Source organism: Garra rufa, chromosome 3 (assembly GCF_049309525.1).
Source record: "Garra rufa chromosome 3, GarRuf1.0, whole genome shotgun sequence".
In the NCBI taxonomy this organism is placed as follows: domain Eukaryota; kingdom Metazoa; phylum Chordata; class Actinopteri; order Cypriniformes; family Cyprinidae; genus Garra; species Garra rufa.
Window position 1 is genome coordinate 29,349,906 of NC_133363.1, and position 17,707 is coordinate 29,367,612.

At 35.7% G+C, this 17,707-nt stretch overlaps 1 protein-coding gene across 3 annotated transcripts in view; it reads left to right on the top strand.

Moving 5' to 3' along the window:
* smarcd3b (SWI/SNF related BAF chromatin remodeling complex subunit D3b) overlaps positions 1 to 11,023 on the top strand; it is a 44,650-nt gene extending 33,627 nt beyond the window's left edge. For all 3 annotated transcript variants that reach the window (XM_073836931.1, XM_073836932.1, XM_073836930.1), the window contains 11 exons: positions 891 to 933; positions 1,608 to 1,730; positions 3,210 to 3,332; positions 5,311 to 5,406; positions 6,019 to 6,120; positions 7,572 to 7,733; positions 7,931 to 8,028; positions 8,663 to 8,798; positions 9,003 to 9,125; positions 10,680 to 10,781; positions 10,927 to 11,023. In XM_073836931.1, the coding sequence (XP_073693032.1) occupies positions 891 to 933; positions 1,608 to 1,730; positions 3,210 to 3,332; positions 5,311 to 5,406; positions 6,019 to 6,120; positions 7,572 to 7,733; positions 7,931 to 8,028; positions 8,663 to 8,798; positions 9,003 to 9,125; positions 10,680 to 10,781; positions 10,927 to 10,980 (1,162 nt within the window). In that variant the 3' untranslated portion in view covers positions 10,981 to 11,023. The remainder of the gene's footprint in view (positions 1 to 890; positions 934 to 1,607; positions 1,731 to 3,209; positions 3,333 to 5,310; positions 5,407 to 6,018; positions 6,121 to 7,571; positions 7,734 to 7,930; positions 8,029 to 8,662; positions 8,799 to 9,002; positions 9,126 to 10,679; positions 10,782 to 10,926) is intronic.
* The last annotated feature ends 6,684 nt before the right edge of the window (positions 11,024 to 17,707 follow it).

Genomic DNA, 17,707 nt, shown 5'->3' on the forward strand with positions numbered 1-17,707 from the left:
TTTTGTACTATTTTATTTTATATTTTATTTTATTTTGTTTTTTTACTATTTTTATTTTGTTTATATTTTATTGTTTTTTATTTATCATTTCATTTTGTTTTTTATTATTTGTTTTATTTTATATATACATATATTTTTATATATATTTTATATTTATATATAAAAAAATGTTTGTGTTTATTTTACTTTATTTTATTTTATACTACAACCAATATTGACTTGAGACTACTCATGAACTAACTACTTCCACCCAGATGTTGATTGTGGAATAACAAAAAATGTATTTGGTCATTGTTTTCCTGATCTTCTCACAGTTTTTGTTTTGTGATGGTCACTTGTCCTGCTTTTGAGTGTACAATGCTCTTTTTCTATGAGGGCAAATGAAAACATGCCAAAGTCAGACTAGTTAATAGGACCGATGATTATTTGCTTTCGCAGGTAATGCCACATGCAGCTCTCTCAACTAGCAGTTTTGCGGATATATTATGTGAAATGGGGGAAAGAGAACCAAAACAGTGTTACTTGGTGTGCTCAAAGAAATACCATACGTTCATAGTATGCTCACATACACAGCACAACCATATTGACACACCTGTCTGCCCATCACGAGCAGCCCCTATGAATCTCTGCAGCTTTCCAAGCTTCAACTTGTGAAGTTTGAGCAGTAACGTTTCTAGTTGATTCTAGTAACGTCCTCTGTGCCAATGGTTGCCAGCACCATCTGGGCTGGCGTCGCGCGCACACACACTCCCACACCGTCTTTCCCGCATCCTGGACCAGCCCCAGAATTTTAGCAGATGTCCCGGGTGCTCCACTGTCAGTCTCCATAGTAACATCTTGGGTTTTTTCTGCCTTTCCTCTCCGTTTCCCCTTTCTCCCTCTTTCTGCAGTGCCAAGAGGAGGAAGATGGCTGATAAGATCCTTCCACAAAGGGTGAGTAAGAGATCTGAGCCTTTTCATTGCTTTCATTGGTTTAGCTGGGGCTTTTTTGTGTGTGCAAATGTGCACGGATGAAGATGCACGGGCGTGCGCGTCTGTTCTCTATCTCGGCCTTTTAGAGGGGTGAAATCATCTACCAAGCAAGCGATATGCTAGACAGAAATGTTTCGGAGGGCTTTTGCATTTAGTAACCTCAACCAGACAATACAGATTTACATTTACATCAGGTCATTTTTAAAAAGAGTATCTAGTTTTGTTTTGCTTTTTGACATAATATCTGTTATATTTATTGTCAGCTTTCAATTGTGTATCGTATTCTGAGATATTCCAATATATAATAAATAATCTAAAATAAACGATGTGTTAGTGGGTTCATGCTGATGGCTGTTGTTGAAAATCTATTTTTTATAATTTAATAGGGTATGAACATTGTATGTGAATGATTCCGTTTAGTTTTTTATAGTCACTGTGTCACTATGAGTTGGTTGTGTTAGATAAGATAAGCAGCATTACGTGTGTGTTATCAGGCCTTATGGATAGATACAACTCTAGTGGAGACGCCAGATGCATTAGTCATTGACGAAACACTCGAAATAACTAGGATAGTTTGGATTTCCTTACCAGTGCTCCCATTTGCAAAATAACGTTTTATCGAATTCCTTTTTCAGATTCGTGAGCTTGTTCCGGAGTCACAGGCGTATATGGATCTGTTGGCATTCGAGCGCAAATTAGACCAGACCATAATGCGCAAACGGGTGGACATCCAAGAGGCACTTAAGAGACCCATGAAGGTATTTCTCATCCTCATGATCGATAAATTCTTTTAAATTTAATTTTCCAGGACAGACTGTTTTATTTAAGTAATTTTAAAGTGGAAGTGAAACAGTCAAGTTTACATTATTTAGTTAACTGATTTCCACTTTCATTGAAAAAAAATATAACAAAGACGATTAATGCAACCCTTTTAAAGGGATGTTTTGTTATAGCTTTTAGAGCAAGGGCACCACCATCTTGCAATACCACAGCGTGTGACGTCACAGGGTTGGTTTGCTCCATTGGCCAGTGGAGTAATATAACCATTTCTTTACTTTTTAAACACACAAATGTGACCCTGGACCACAAAACCAGTCATAAGAGTCCATTTTTTGAAACTGAGATTTACACATGATCTGAAAGCAGAACAAATAATCCATTAATGTATTTGTTAGGATAGGACAATATTTGGCCGAAATACAACTATTTGAAAATCTGGAATCTGAGTGTGCGAAAAAATTTAAATATTGAGAAAATTGCCTTTAAAGTTGTCCAAATGAAGTTGGCATAAAAATAAATCAATAATTTTGATCCATACAATGTATTTTTGGCTATTGCTATAAATATACCCATGCGACTTATGACTGGTTTTGTGGTCCAGGGTCACAAAGGTTTTTGCTTTTTTACCATAATTTGGATAATTTCCCAAAATAATGCAGCTCAGACAGCACACAAGTACCAGTTTGAGTTCTCTTTCACATCTTCTTGAGCAAATGCACACAAAATTAAGTCAGAATTAAGTCATGTATTGTTTCCGACCTGTTCTTCTCCCCAAATCAGCAGGTTCACGACTTCTTCCATCCATAACGGTATTACTGCTTGGTTCCCTGGCTGTATTGGCTCAAATGTATAAGCAATTGCACTTTTTATGGGTTCAACAGTCCTTTCAAGTTTATCTTCCTCCATTTTAAAACAAGCATGTGTTGAAAAAGTAAAGAAATGCTTATATTACTTCACTGGCCAACGGAGCAAACCAACCCTGTGACGCCAGACGCTGTGGTATTGCTCCAAAAGCTAAAACAAAACATCCTTTTTTCTTTAAAATGATTACATTAATCGCATTTGCTACATATTTGTTTTATTAAAGTGGAAAACAGTTTACTAAATAACATAAACTTGACTGACTGCTTCACTTCCACTTTAAAAATATATATGCGTTTGCACTTTTACTTTTGTTAACCTTATATATCAGACCATTTCAAGCAGGCGCAAGGAACCTTGCAGCAAGCATTTTTACTTGCAGTCTCTTATTGAACCTTTTTAAATATTGCTTGCATGAATCAAAACAACAAACAACTTAAATAAGCATAAAATGAAGCTAGAGTGTTTAGTGTCTCATATTTTACCACTTATCAGCTTAAAAGCATTTTTCCCAACATAATGCGTTTTTGTGGGCATGTCTTGAGGATTGAATAAAGATAAATATTCAGATAAACTCTTCTTTTTCCTATTTGAAGCAAAAACGAAAACTGCGTCTCTACATCTCCAACACATTTAACCCTGCCAAGCCTGATGCAGAGGACTCTGAAGGAAGCATTGCATCTTGGGAGCTACGTGTAGAGGGCAAACTGCTGGATGATGTGAGTCAATTGTACTTAAATCAATAATTGCACAAAAGAGATATTTTAAATCCTTTGCTATGAAACACAGATGTGCTGATGCTTTTATTGGAAAAAACTATGACTTTGGTATCAAAAATAAACTGTCTGCAGTGTTTGATCATGTGCTTTTTGTTTCTGACATCATACCTTGTGAATGGCAGCTATGTGCATTTTGAATTAGTGAGGTTAAATTTACTCTCCCAGGCTCCGCGTCTTGACCACAGACATGTGCCTTGCTTACCAGTGAGATCACTTCCCAGCCTCAATCCAAACATACGTGCCAGAAAGTTCTGTGGGTCCATTGACTTGGACTTTTTTTCCCCTTATTCTGCTCTTTTGATAGTTGTATGCCATGCACCCTTTTAACCAACAATGCGTATCTTAAAGGAATATTCTCGGTTAATTACATCTAAAACTCTGTCGACAGCATTTGTGGCATGCCCAAGGAAAAATTCAACCTAAAAAAATGTACTTAATGGCAGTCTAGCAGACAAGAAGTGTACATCATCCAGAATAAACGTTGAAAATATGAAGTGATAACACTTTTGAAGTGTATAAGGATAAAACATGAATATTTATACATGTGTTAGACAGGTTTGCAAGAAACATTTACCTTCCCAGTCAAAAGAATCATTAAAACCTTCTAGTTATAAAAAATAATCATTTACCTACCCTGTTGCTTTTGCATGGTTTCGCTGTGATATGCTAGGACATAACTATTCATGAAGTGCTGTTTATGTGCAGCAAACTCCACCTACAGGAATTACATTAGTAACGAATAACCAGAAATTACCAGAAAATGCTTCCCCCTTTAAAATGAAGCTTTACTTGCTGTCTGTTTAGTGGTTTCTATCAATATGGTTAAATAGATCTTAAGTAACTAAAGGGGCTGAGGCCCATTGCACATTTGTTTTTGCTCAAGCATGTTCCCTTCATCCCCTATACTATTTAACTTTTATATTTGAATATATTTTAAAATGTAATTTATTCCTGTGATTTCAAAGCTGAATTTACTAGCATCATTACTCCAGTCACATGATCCTTCTAATATTCTGATTTGCTGCTCAAGTAGATTTTTTTCAGGGTTCTTCGAAGAATGGAAAGTCCAGAAGAACAGCATTTATCTGAAATAGAAATCTTTTGTAACATTGTAAATGTCTTTATCGTCAGTTTACTGATCTTTCTATTCATCAAAGAAAAAAATACTCAACTGTTTTAAATATTGATAATAAACAAAAATTCTTGAACAGCAAATCAGCATATTAGAATGATTCCTGAAGGATCATGTGACACTAAAAACTGGGGTAATGATGCTAAAAATGTAGCTTTGATCACAGCAATAAATTTCATTTTAAAATGTATTCAAATAAAAAACTGTTATTTTGAACAGTAAAAATATTTAATGTTACTGTTTTGGCTGTAATTTGGATCAAATAAATGCAGGCTTGGTGAGCAGAAGAGACTTCTTTAAAAAACATTAAAAATCTTACTGTTCAAAAACTTTTGACTGGTAGTGTATGATCTAAAATACCTGCTAAAGTACCAGTTTGATTTGCGTGATTGCAGCTGAAGCATTGGGACTAAATTCTTTAGTGTTTACGCATTGCAGCATAAATCCAGCCTCTTGGGTCAGTCTCTAACCAAGACCCGTTTAGCTAATACACTTGAGGCATGCTTTTCCATGCCTGAAGACATGAAACTAGTACTTATTGATGATAGCTTGAAGGGCTCATGCCGTCTCTGGGCTGAATGGAATGTTGTCCTGCTCAGCAAATCATCTGCCAGTATGCCACATTTGAAATGAACATTCAGCCCATTCTCTTCCAAGGAAAGTCTACCAGGAAAGTTTATGATGTGGTGTAAAGTTCTTGTTATCCAACAATGTCTAATTCCCTTGAAACTGGATAGTTTGCTTAGTGGCACACTCTGAAAACAGTTTTCATGCTTTCTTGCACAGCCGGGAAAGATGAAGAGGAAGTTCTCCTCATTCTTCAAGAGTCTGGTGATTGAGCTTGACAAAGACCTTTACGGCCCTGATAACCATTTGGTTGAGGTTGGTGTTTGATATCCTGCACTCTAAATGACAGTGAAAATATTTTTTGTGCTGGAAATTTTTAAAACTAAGTGCATTTATGTTGCGCAGACACTGTATTTTTCAGTGTAGTTTATATGTGACCCTGGACAGCACAGGTATATTTGTAGCAATAGCTAACAATACATTGCATGGGTCAAAATTATCAATTTTTTTATGCCAAAATTCATTGGGATATTAAGTAAAGATTATGTTCCATGAAGATATTTTGTAAATTTCATACAATAAATATATTAAAACTTCATTTTTGATTAGTAATATGCATTGCTAAGAACTTAATTTGGATCTTTAAAGGTGATTTTCTCAATATTTATTATTTTTTACACACTCAAATAGTTGTCCTAACCTAACATATCCTGACAAACAAAAATTGCCTATCAAAGAAAATGACCCTTATGACTGGTTTCGTGGTCCAGGGTCACATATAGGCATGCTGTATAGCTCTTTGATCAGTACAGATGTGTAGTGATATTGTTTTTCATGGCTTTTTTTATTTAGTTACTGCAAAAAGTGTGCTTAGCTTTGTAAGTGTGTGCAAGCATGTTTATTTCTTTTTTCTTCATTTTTCTGCAGTGGCATCGTACCGCAACCACTCAGGAGACAGACGGTTTCCAGGTAAAGAGGCCTGGAGATGTGAACGTGCGCTGCACCCTGCTGTTAATGCTGGACTACCAGGTAAAAGCAACAAAATACATCCAGTAATGTTTACTTGTATATTAACTAAAGACTACTGATCAAGAACTGCAACATGGTGTAAATTACAATTATATACATTCATCATTCATCATGTCGAATTTTAAAGCATTTTTCCTTGGGCTTTCCTCATGATCTCCTCTTTTTCTATTCTTTTTGATTGTAAGTTATGTCAGACCTTGAAGCCTTGAGTTTCATTGAAGTGATACATTGAGGTAAAAATTTTACATGCACCTTACAGAATCTGCAAAATGTTAATTATTTTACCAAAATAAGAGGGATCATACAAACTAAATGTTATTTTTTATTAAGTACTGAACTGAATAAGATATTTCACATATATGATCCACAGCTGTGTTTGTTTGTTTGTTTTTTGTTTTGTTTAGTGATAGTCATTTATGAGTCCCTTTTTTGTCCTGAAGAGTTAAACTGCCTGCTGTTATTCAGAAAAATCTCTCAGGATACACAGATTCTTTGTTTTTTCAGCATTTTTGTGTATTTGAACCCTTTCCAACAATTACTGTATGATTTTGAGATCCATCTTTTCACTCTGAGGACAACTGAGGGCAATGCATTAAGAGTCAGGGGGTGAAAACTTTTGAACACAATGTAAATATCATATTTCTTTCATTTAGTACTGCCCTTCAGAAGCCACAGAAGATACTTTTACCCTGATCTTTAAATTCAAAAAGTTTTCACCCCCCGGCTCTTGATGCATGATATTTCCTTCTGAAGCATCAGTGAGTGTTTGAACCTTCTGTCATAGTTGCATATGAGTCCGTCAGTTGTCCTCAGTGTGAAAAGATGAATCTCAAAATCATTCAGTCATTGTTGTAAAGGGTTCAAATACACAAAAAATGCTGAAAAACCAAAGAATTTGTGGGACCTGAAGGATTTTTCTGAAGAACAGCGGGCAGTTTAACTTCAGGACAAACAAGGGACTCATTAATAACTATCACTAAACAAAAAAAAAACACAGCTGTGGATCATTCAGGTAAAATACAGTATTAAGAATCAAGTGTATGCAAACTGTTAAACAGGGTCATTTTTATAATTTCAGCTATTATTTTCTCTTGTGGACTATACATAAACATCTTTATGCAAAATATTCAGGTCAGTACTAAATAAAAAATAACACGCCTTTTATATGATCCCTCTTATTTTGGTAAAATAATTATCATTTAACAGATTCTGTAAGGTGTATGTAAACCTTTGTCACATTTACATTTACATTTATTTGTCCTCAACTGTATACAAATATATTACAACAGAACTCTGTTAACTCTAATAATTTTGTGGTATTTTACTTTAAAAATAGATAAATATTCTTCTACTGTGAATACTTAGTTATTAAGCATGTGTCAATACTCGGAATGCACCGAACAGTCACTGAAAAGCATTATTTATCTAAGAGTTTTGTGTTCTGTGTGCAGCCGCCTCAGTTTAAACTGGATCCGCGTCTGGCTCGTCTGCTGGGAATACACACACAGACTCGCTCCAGTATCATACAAGCCCTCTGGCAGTATGTCAAAACCAACAAACTGCAGGACTCGCATGACAAGGAGTACATCAACTGTGACAAGTACTTCCAACAGGTACACTTGATTGGAAACACTGATTAACATTCATCACAATCTGTAAATAATGAATGAATCAGCCTTACTTAAACCCCTATAATGCATTTGATATTTAAAATAACATTGCTGTTCATAGAAACACATATTGAAATAATTATCTAAAGCCAGTATACTGTATTTTTATCAAGGATTTTTTTGTGTTTCTCCTCTCACAGATCTTTGACTGTCCACGACTGAAGTTCTCAGAAATCCCACAGCGTCTCACCAACCTTTTACTTCCCCCTGATCCTATTGTCATCAATCACATCATTAGGTTTGATGTCTGATTATGTGGTTTTGCTTGTCTAGTTGCTTGTCTATGCAAATATGTTATGTAATTGCAGATATCTACCAAAATACAGTTTTGTAAATCTTTTACACTTCAGGTCAATGGTTTGGGGACAGTGGGAATCTTTTATTCAGACATTAAATTGATCAAAAAATTAAGCCGTTTATAATCTTACAGATTTCTATTTTATATAAATAAACAGTTATTTTAGCTTTCTACTTATCAGAGAATCCTGAAAAAAATATTACAGTTTCTGCAAAATAATTAATCAGCACAACTGTTTTCAGTATTAATTATGTTACTTCAGCACCAAATCAGCATATTAGAATGATTTCTGTGATACTGAAGACAGGAGTAATGGCTGCTGAACATTCAGCTTTGACACCACAGGAATATTTTAATTATGTCCAAACAGAAAACAGTAATTTTGTAACTTTATTTCACAATATATTTTTCTTTTTTGTTCAAATAAATGCAGCTTTTGTGAGCATAAGAGACTTCAAAAACATGTCTAGATATGTATATAATCCAATTGCATTGTGCTTTGTTTTCTCTCTGATCTTATTAATTTAATGAAGAACACAAAACATGAATTCTCATTGAGGTTATTTTTGTACAGCGTCGACCCTAATGATCAGAAAAAGACGGCGTGCTATGACATTGATGTAGAGGTTGAAGATCCCCTTAAAGCACAAATGAGCAGCTTCTTGCTCTCCACAGCCAATCAGCAAGAGATTGCCTCTCTGGACAACAAGGTTAGTGCAATTCTCCCATATCAGTGTGGGCACAATGAAGCAGATGATTGAACTTCTAGCCATTTTCTTTTGAATTATAGGCTCTCTGAGTTCCACTCGTATTATTACAGTTAAGCTGACAGCAGGATAATAATCAGGATTTAACAACTTCTGCAGTGCCTGAATACACTCTTGATTTTACAATTTGGCTCTTAATGCTCGCAGATCCATGAGACTATTGAGTCCATCAATCAGCTGAAGATCCAGAGAGATTTCATGCTCAGCTTCTCCAGAGATCCCAAAGGCTACATCCAGGACTGGCTCAAATCCCAGAGCAGAGATTTGAAGGTCTGCAACAACTTGATTCCTTCTTTCATTCTACACATGACTCTTGATATTTATGTAATTTGCATTTTTGAAGAAGTACATTTTTTGTTGCAGTACTTTCACATATTTCACTTTAATGTGCTGAGACAGATACATGTAAGCCAGTAGTAGGCTGATGTCCCAGAAAGTGTAAACACAGTGGCTCTGTGCCTGTTTCAAAACATTGCACAGTTTGTTCGAGTGGTCTGATATGTCAACTTCTGGCTCCACCAATGGCATGAGCTTAGGGCAGGACTACCTGTTTTGAACAGGTCAGAAAGGGCAGTAGGAGTGTTTGGTAAACCTGTTGCTGCTGTTAATGATACAGAAATTGCGCACTTTGAACCAGATTTATAAAAGCTTCAACAAGGTATTTACTTCATATTAAATAGTTTCCATTAGTAAAATCTGAAGCTTCAACACCTCTCATAGACTACTATTCAAAATCATGGGTGAAGGTCATTCATTTTGGGCTTAAGATTAAAAATATATATATATATTACTTTTATTTAGCAAGGAAGCATTTAGTTATGACTTTTATATTACTACATAGAATAATGATTTTTACATAACTACAAAAGATTTTAACACATGTTTTGTACAAAACAGAATCCTGAAAAACAAAAATATTAGGCAGCAAAACTGTTTTCAGTAATTGTAATAATAAGAAATATACCCCCCCCCCCCCCGCCCCCAAAATACCAAATCCGCGTTTTAAAATGATTTCTGAAGGATCATGTGAAACTGAAGACTGGAGTCAACTTTGCTTCACAGGAATAAATAAAAATTAATTCATAAATCAAATTAAATTTAAATGGAAATGGTTCATTTAAATTGCAGTAATATTTTACAATATTACTGTATTTCTTTTTATCAAATAAGTGCAGCCTTGGTGAGCATAAGAAACTGAAAAAATAAATTTTAAAATGTATTAAGATGTTTTTTAAAGTCTCTTCTGCTCACCAAGCCTGCATTTATTTGATTCAAGGTACAGCAAAGCAGTAAAATTGTGAAATATTTTTACTATTTAAAATAACTGTTTTCTATTTGATTTGGTGCTCACAAAAACATTTATTATTATTATTATTATTATTATTATGTTGAAAACAGCTGAATATAATTTTTTTCAGGTTTCTTTGATGAATAGAAAGCTCAGAAGAACAGCATTTATCTACCCCCTAAAAAATACACATATATACTGACTCCAAGCTTTTTAGTGGTGTATAATGTTACTAAAGCTTTTTATTTCAGATAAATGCAGATCTTTGGATCTTTCTATTCATCAAATAATCCTGAAAATAATGTTTTAAATATTGATGATGATAATAATAATAATACATGTTTCTTGAACAGCACATCAGCATATTAGAATGATTTCTGAAGGATCATGTGACACTGAGGACTGGAATAATGATGCTGAAAATTTAGCTTTGATCACGGGATCACTTATTTTAAAAACTTAATGTACCGTATATGATTTCCTGCATCATGTTTGTCCTGCATTTCTAACTGATATCACATTTTGATTGTTTGTAGCTGATGACAGATGTTGTTGGGAACCCAGAGGAAGAGAGGAGAGCAGAGTTTTATCATGAGCCTTGGTCTCAGGAGGCTGTTAGCCGTTATTTCTACTGCAAGGTAAGAATATAAAAATATACGATGACTAGTGTGAACCTCCTCCTGGTCTACTATAAAACAGGATGTTGTAACGGGCTGCACTATGTCAATGTCTAAACTGCACTGGACAAAAACTGACTGGCTCTTTGTCTTTCTGCTTCTAAAGATTCAGCAGAGGAGACAGGAGCTGGAGCAGGCCTTGGCCTTGAGGAACACCTAAAACTCAAACCAACCCCATTCAGAAAACATGGCTCATTTGTGACGTGTGGAGGTCCCTGCATTGTTTTCCAGCGTATAGGGGTTTGTGTGCGTGTCCAGTCATCATTGTTGTCACTGTGATCTACAATCCACCATACTGGACCAAACACACCCTGTAGCCCCATTGGATAGTATGTGCATTTCAGCCAATCACGGTGCTGTGTCTTCCATTCCTGGATGAAATCATCTCACAATGCACTATTTGGATTTCTGGGTATTAATACCAACCACATCCACCAGCATTTAGAACTTGATGACTTTAGAGCCGGCTCAGTCCCATAGACTGTGGATCCAACGTGATTCAGTTGTGATTCAGCCTTCCTTCCCATCAGTCATCAATTCCTGGTGTTCACACACATTTTCCCTGTGATTAACGTGTGTTTTGACTCAGGTATTGATGATGTCTCTAATTTAGTCCACACTTTTTTTTTTCTTTTTCAAAAAGATCATTTTGTATGTTTGTCAGTGTTGGGAATCAGTGGAGCTACAATAATTGTCTCCATTATTCACACTTTTATTCAGAAGTGTATTTATGAAGTACTTTGAAGGAGGCAGCTTGTAAAGGAGAATCATTCAGTGTTAACTGAACTGGTGGCTTGCAGGGTATGTCACGCTCTGTTGTCTCTCCCTGCCACAATAATGCCATTTAGCTGCGTTTTTTAAGTAAATAGTGTACATAAACATTGAAAGATTGAAGGAGGTTGTTTTAATCAAGTATTTAAAAGCTATTCTGCCATATAAAGACAAAACAGTAACTACACCCACACTTTTTTTAAGGTTTTGATCAATTTTAACTTTTTTTTTGATTGATTTATGTGTAGTTACGGTGGTTTGCCTTTGTAGGACAGTACTGACATAGTCATTAGTTCACTTTAAAGGAATTTGATAGGTCACGGTTTTGAAGATAATGGGCCATACCAGCATGTTGACACAAGTTCTACAGAAATATAATCCGTTTAAGTTGCGAAGGGCTCACAGCATCCCAGTCGCCAATATTTCAACAAGTCAGAAAAGATGAATCACTGTCTAGCCAACTGAGATTTCAGTGTGAAGTTAAAGGTTAGGATCATGAATTTTCAGTAGAACTATAGCACACCGTAAATATATATATTAGCAGTGTTTGTTGTTTGGTTTTGGGATTTGAAGAAGCATTAGGACCTAGATGTGGCGACGTTTGACAGGCTAGAGCGGATTTGACAGTCAGATCAGCAGTCAACTAGATAAAAGTGAATATTCTGTAAAATCTTGTCTTTTCACAATGCTTCACCAAAAGCTTTCTTGTGCACATAACCATCTTCTTGAAGAAGTTCCTTTGAATCCTGCATTATTTTATGTCCATTTCAATAGTGTTGTTTAAAATAACATACTGTGGGCATTTGTTTCTCACTAATGTCACTGTTTCGAAGGGTTTTAAAGCATTAGTGTTGTTTGATGTTTTACCAAAGGTCTAATTTACTTATAAAGACAGTGTACAGATTTTGACTAGATGAAGGACTTTTTAAAAGACGAAGGATGCATTTTTAAAGAAAGTCCCATTTCCATTTCTTCTTTTTAAAATTGCTTTATGACTCATAGAGTCTTTGCACTAAATCATGGATCATAACTGAGCGCTCTGAATGCTTTCCATGCTAATTATGTGTCACCTAAACAAAAAAAGTAGAGAAATGAAGGATGAACTACGGGAAAAATGTTATGGAATGTGGATACTACCATATTGTATTACAGACTGGTTTCATCATTGCAGCATAGTCATGACTTCTCTTTAGCTCTGGGTTTTGATCGTGAACCCTCTGCTGCTTCTTTACTGTCAGCTGAAGGATGGTTTGTCCAGGTCAATTATTGTGTGTTCTTGCAGTTTGCCTGTGATCCTCACGCATCTTCTCGTGAGAAATGAGGGGTACTAGTGACCTGTGTTTTGTCACTCAAGAGTATTTTTTCAGAACTATGCATGCTGCATGGACACATTTTTCTACTTTCATACAAGGACATGAGAAACCTTCTGACTGCTTGGGACTTGATCAGAAGAGCACTGAGTTTCTTTAGTGACCCTGACCCTTTGTGCCCGGGTCATTGCCTCTACTTACAGTACCAACATGTACAGCAGGGGCCATTTTAGGTCATTTTTTGGGGGTTTTGTTTTGTCTTTTAAAAAGACTGCAATTTAATATGTGGATAAGAGAAGCACACCAGTGATTTTTACAGAGCCTGTTGGGTAACAACAGCACCTCCCATTGAATCTTGTGGGTACTACATGTATAGTCAGCCATTTTGAACATTCATAAACTTGAAGTATAACATCTACTCTGTGTTAGCGACTGAACAAGGTTTTCAGTTCTGATGTGTAAAGTAACCTCTTCTCTAACTCTCTAAGCCACCAACTGTGCTTTACCAGACCATCATGTGGTCAAGTGTTCAATGTTATCATCTCTCTTGCTTGTAGTCATAGTGTGGATCACACTGCCCTCCAGTGCTTCTGTAAGGGAAAATATCCAACAGATTTGGGTGCTAAAAATCAATGCTTATTGGTATCACATGGTGATTAAATGCCACACAAGTATTTTAGTATTCAGTACTAGAGATCTGCTAGGCTTTGGCTATAGTGTCTATTATGCCTTGGTTTGTTCATAGAAGTACTGCCAGCAGACATCTGAACAAGTAGGTTTTAATGATCCACCATGTATTTTTGTTTTTCTCTCACAGTCTGTATATGTTTGCTTTCTCATCTTGTTTCACTGTTCAGCTAGAGAGATCAAAACTACAGACGTACATGTGTAGCATATAGTGAGGATGTAAATAAACAAGCGCTTGCCAAAGTTTGTGAATGGAACACCATACTGAAAGTGTGTTGAGAGTTTGTTCTTGAGATGTGCAGTGCAGAGTTCTCAAACAAGGGGATATAATAAGTTTTATCAAATTATTTTAACAATTTTAATGGGGGAGAAAAATGGTACCGGGGTAAATTTGACTTTAGATAGGAGTGCTTTGAATATTTTCTTGGACAAAGGGGGCTTTGAATGAAAATGGTTGGGAATCACTGCATTTGTGTGAAATTCAATGGGGAAAAATTACTAGATCAAATGAAGTTACAGATAATTTAACAATACGATTGTAGTAGTTGAGAATAAACGACTCATCTTTGAAATCCATTATTTTTGTGATTACAGCATGGAGTATTATTTATTAAAGTCTGTGTAAAACAGTATTAAATGTGTTCGAGTCACACCACTCAAAAATGTATTAACCACCCAGCCAAATCTAAATCATAAAAACGACAAGTAAATATTATAAGTTATAAAAATCTTGGAAAAAACAAGTTGTATTCTTTACGTTGGGGGCGCGTCCGCTGGCTGCGCCGAAGCCACGCCCACTGGCGGGAAAGCTGCCGCCTCTCAACGTTCAAATACCGCTACTACACCCTGAATGGATGACCGAGCTGTTTAGTAAATGATGATAACCAGGTAATATGCATTTAAGTTAAGAAGGCACTGCTGGCTAGCACGCTAATAAGCTGTAGTATCTAACATTAATGATGGTAACTCGTGATTGAGCGGGCTAACCACTGAATGCTAATGCTCTCTAGTTATAGACCTTTTTCCTGAGTAAACGATGAGCGCCGCCATTACGAATTCTAACGTCAGATTGAATGCTTTTCTGTTCCGGTTTCCATAGGAACCCATTCAAATAGCGTCCATCTGTTTTTAATGTAGCTACCTTCCGCTGCTTCGTGTCATCTACACACTCATTAAGGTGAGGCACTGACAAATGACTGTCATTGCGACATTGCCAAGTGATGGCGCTATGTAGCCATGTGCTTTTTAAAAACATTTTAATAGGTTTAACATTAGTTTAGTAGCTCGGAATATACCCTAATTTGACTAGAAACAATGCAGACCGGAAATGCAAAGCATTCTTTCAGTTAAGAGTCGGACTTACTTCCGTGTTCAGGAAAAAGGTCTATAGATACATCACGATTTGGTCAGTACCTCGGATGCGCGGCCATATTGGCGATTCTCGGATGTAAACAACAGCATGGATTGTACTACTAAATACATTGTTCTGCTAATTTATGTGGTCTATATACCACGAAAAAAGTGGAAGCTGCTAAATCATATAGAGAAAGACTTAGTAAGCAGGAAAGGGCGCAGTATTTGGACAAACAAAAGTTAATAGGTGGTAAAGATACCTACAAGCAGTATTAATTAAGATATTAGCATAATATTTCACCTACATGACCGGAAATGATAAGAACAAATACAAATGTTGTCAAAATTCTTGCTCTGGAAATCCTGGCTCAGTTTGGCCAACCGAAAATGCCTTTTGTTCCTCAGTTTTTTTTTGCACTCCTTGATTTGTCATATCTTTTGGCAGTCTATAGTACTTTTAAATGTTTTCCCAGTACGACCAATTATTACAGCTTAAAACATGACAATAATTGACCATTTTCAGCAGCAATAATCAGTGAATTAATGACACGTCGAGAAAACACTCTGTTTAGTACTACAGTTCACAGACTTTGTAAAGTGTTTTCAGCAATACATTTCTAATATTTATAATGTGTTTAGAAGCAATTCTCTGAATTGCCTTTACACAGACTTTAAAGGGGTCATCGGGTGCAAAACTAACTTTTACATGTTGTTTGAACATTAATGTGTGTTGGTAGTTTGTGTACACAACCACCCTACAATGATAAAAATCCACCCAGTGGTATTTTTTTTATCTTTAAATGTAATATCCCCTTTTTAAAATCAGGTCATTCTCAGCTTCTTGTCGTTGTGACGGAAAAACATTCGATTGACATTAGCATCTTACCTTAGCCCCGCCCTCACCGAGCTGAAACAGTCCGAATACGATCCTCACTGTGTCGACTCAGGTGCAGGAGAGAGTATAAGGGTTTTTTATGCATCTTTGCAAATGGCCTTTCTTAATAATGTGCTTGGCAAATTTCACCGATAAATGCGGCTAAATGCAGCTAAACTCGGCTAAATGTGGCTAAAGTAAACATAATCCCAGAGAGGGGTGGGGTGAGCAGTGCTCGCTGGCATTTAAAGGGGCCATGTCTTAAAATGAGCTGAAATTTTGCAGAGCTGATTTTGACAAGGTAAAAGGTTTTTTTACACTACTATTGAGGATTTTTAACCAAAGCATATTAGAGACTTTTCATTAAGACCCTAAAGGATCATATGAACTTGTGGAAAATGGGCATCCGATGACCCCTTTAATGATTTGTTTTCCTTTTCTTAACTCTTCTTTTAGTATAAATGTGTCATTATGCCAATGAGGAAAGTGTGTGTTTGTATTCAGCAGTGGGCCACACCCTCTGCTTTAAAAGAACCTTTCACTACCTCTCTGCTCTTGACCTGGCAAAATCCACAGGGTGTCCCTCTGTTCTCTGAAATACATGAAAATAGCAGCGCGGAGAAAAAGACTTCCATAGATACAGTCGGATGGAGAATGTACTGTATTAATTTACATTCCCTATGGAAGAGGACGAAAGGTGCCATTTCACGTTAGTGTCTCAGGCCCCTTTAAACACACAGTGTGTACTGAATTTCATCTCTCATTAGCTGAAAATCAGTTGAAAAAGAGGAGAGGACTGAAACTGTGATTTAGCAGATTGTGGTAAGCCAGATCAAACTAGTTAAGTAAGATGTGCTCATTTCCTCCAGTATGTTTTTCAAGAGTATAGGTACTCTTTGTACAAAAATCTCTGTAGGTCTATTCTCAAGTAGTCTATATTTAAATAAGCAATGTCACTTTTGGTTATATGCGAGAACCAACGGTGTTCAGTGTCATTCATGTCAAACCAAACAGAGACCGCACAAGTAGGCAAAAACGTTGATTTTGTAACCAGGAATTAACCCTTTTAACTAGTGTTGCTTAGTTCTATGTAGCAAAAGATACTTGATCAATATATGTGGGCCATTGTAAACATCTTGAAAAAATGTCTTTTTCCACAAATTTTGTATGTATGCAAATTGTATAATGTCCAAGGTATACAGTTCTAGTAATTATGCAGTTTTGGAATATTCTCCACAAATTTGTCACTACCTAAACACAATATATTATTTATTATATATAAATTATATAATTTAATAAGAAGGGTTATATTGACCTAATAAGATTTTGCTTACATCTACATTGTAAATATTTTCTTAAAAGGTTTTTTAGAGTTAAATCAATAATTACAATTTGAACAATATTTCAAGTTTGATTTATGAGATTTGTTGTATTTTGAATCATTATTTTTTTTATTATAATTTTTTTTTTTTTTTTTTTTTGTAAAAGGCAAAAAGTTGATCAGACTGATTTCAAAGTTAAGGATTCATTAGTCTGCTTCTTAGCTACTAATTCAATATACATTCCATGTTTTGGTCGTGACAGCACATTTCCGGTAGTGACAGTAATGTTTTGATATCAACCACATCACATTACAGAATTTTAACTCATACTAAAACTAAAATACTAAAATCATTTGCATAACTGTACTGTAATTTTGTTTATTTCCCTCAAATATGAGGACTATGCGTTCCCTTTTGTCACTGTGACTGTTTTGGTAGTGACAGTTTTAGGGAATAACACCCAAAAAAACACGGATGTCACTACCGAAACGTCACCAAATGTTCACCAAATGTTTCGGTAGTAACTGTTGTGGTAGTGACAATTTTAGATACTTTTGAAGCTACCTCAAA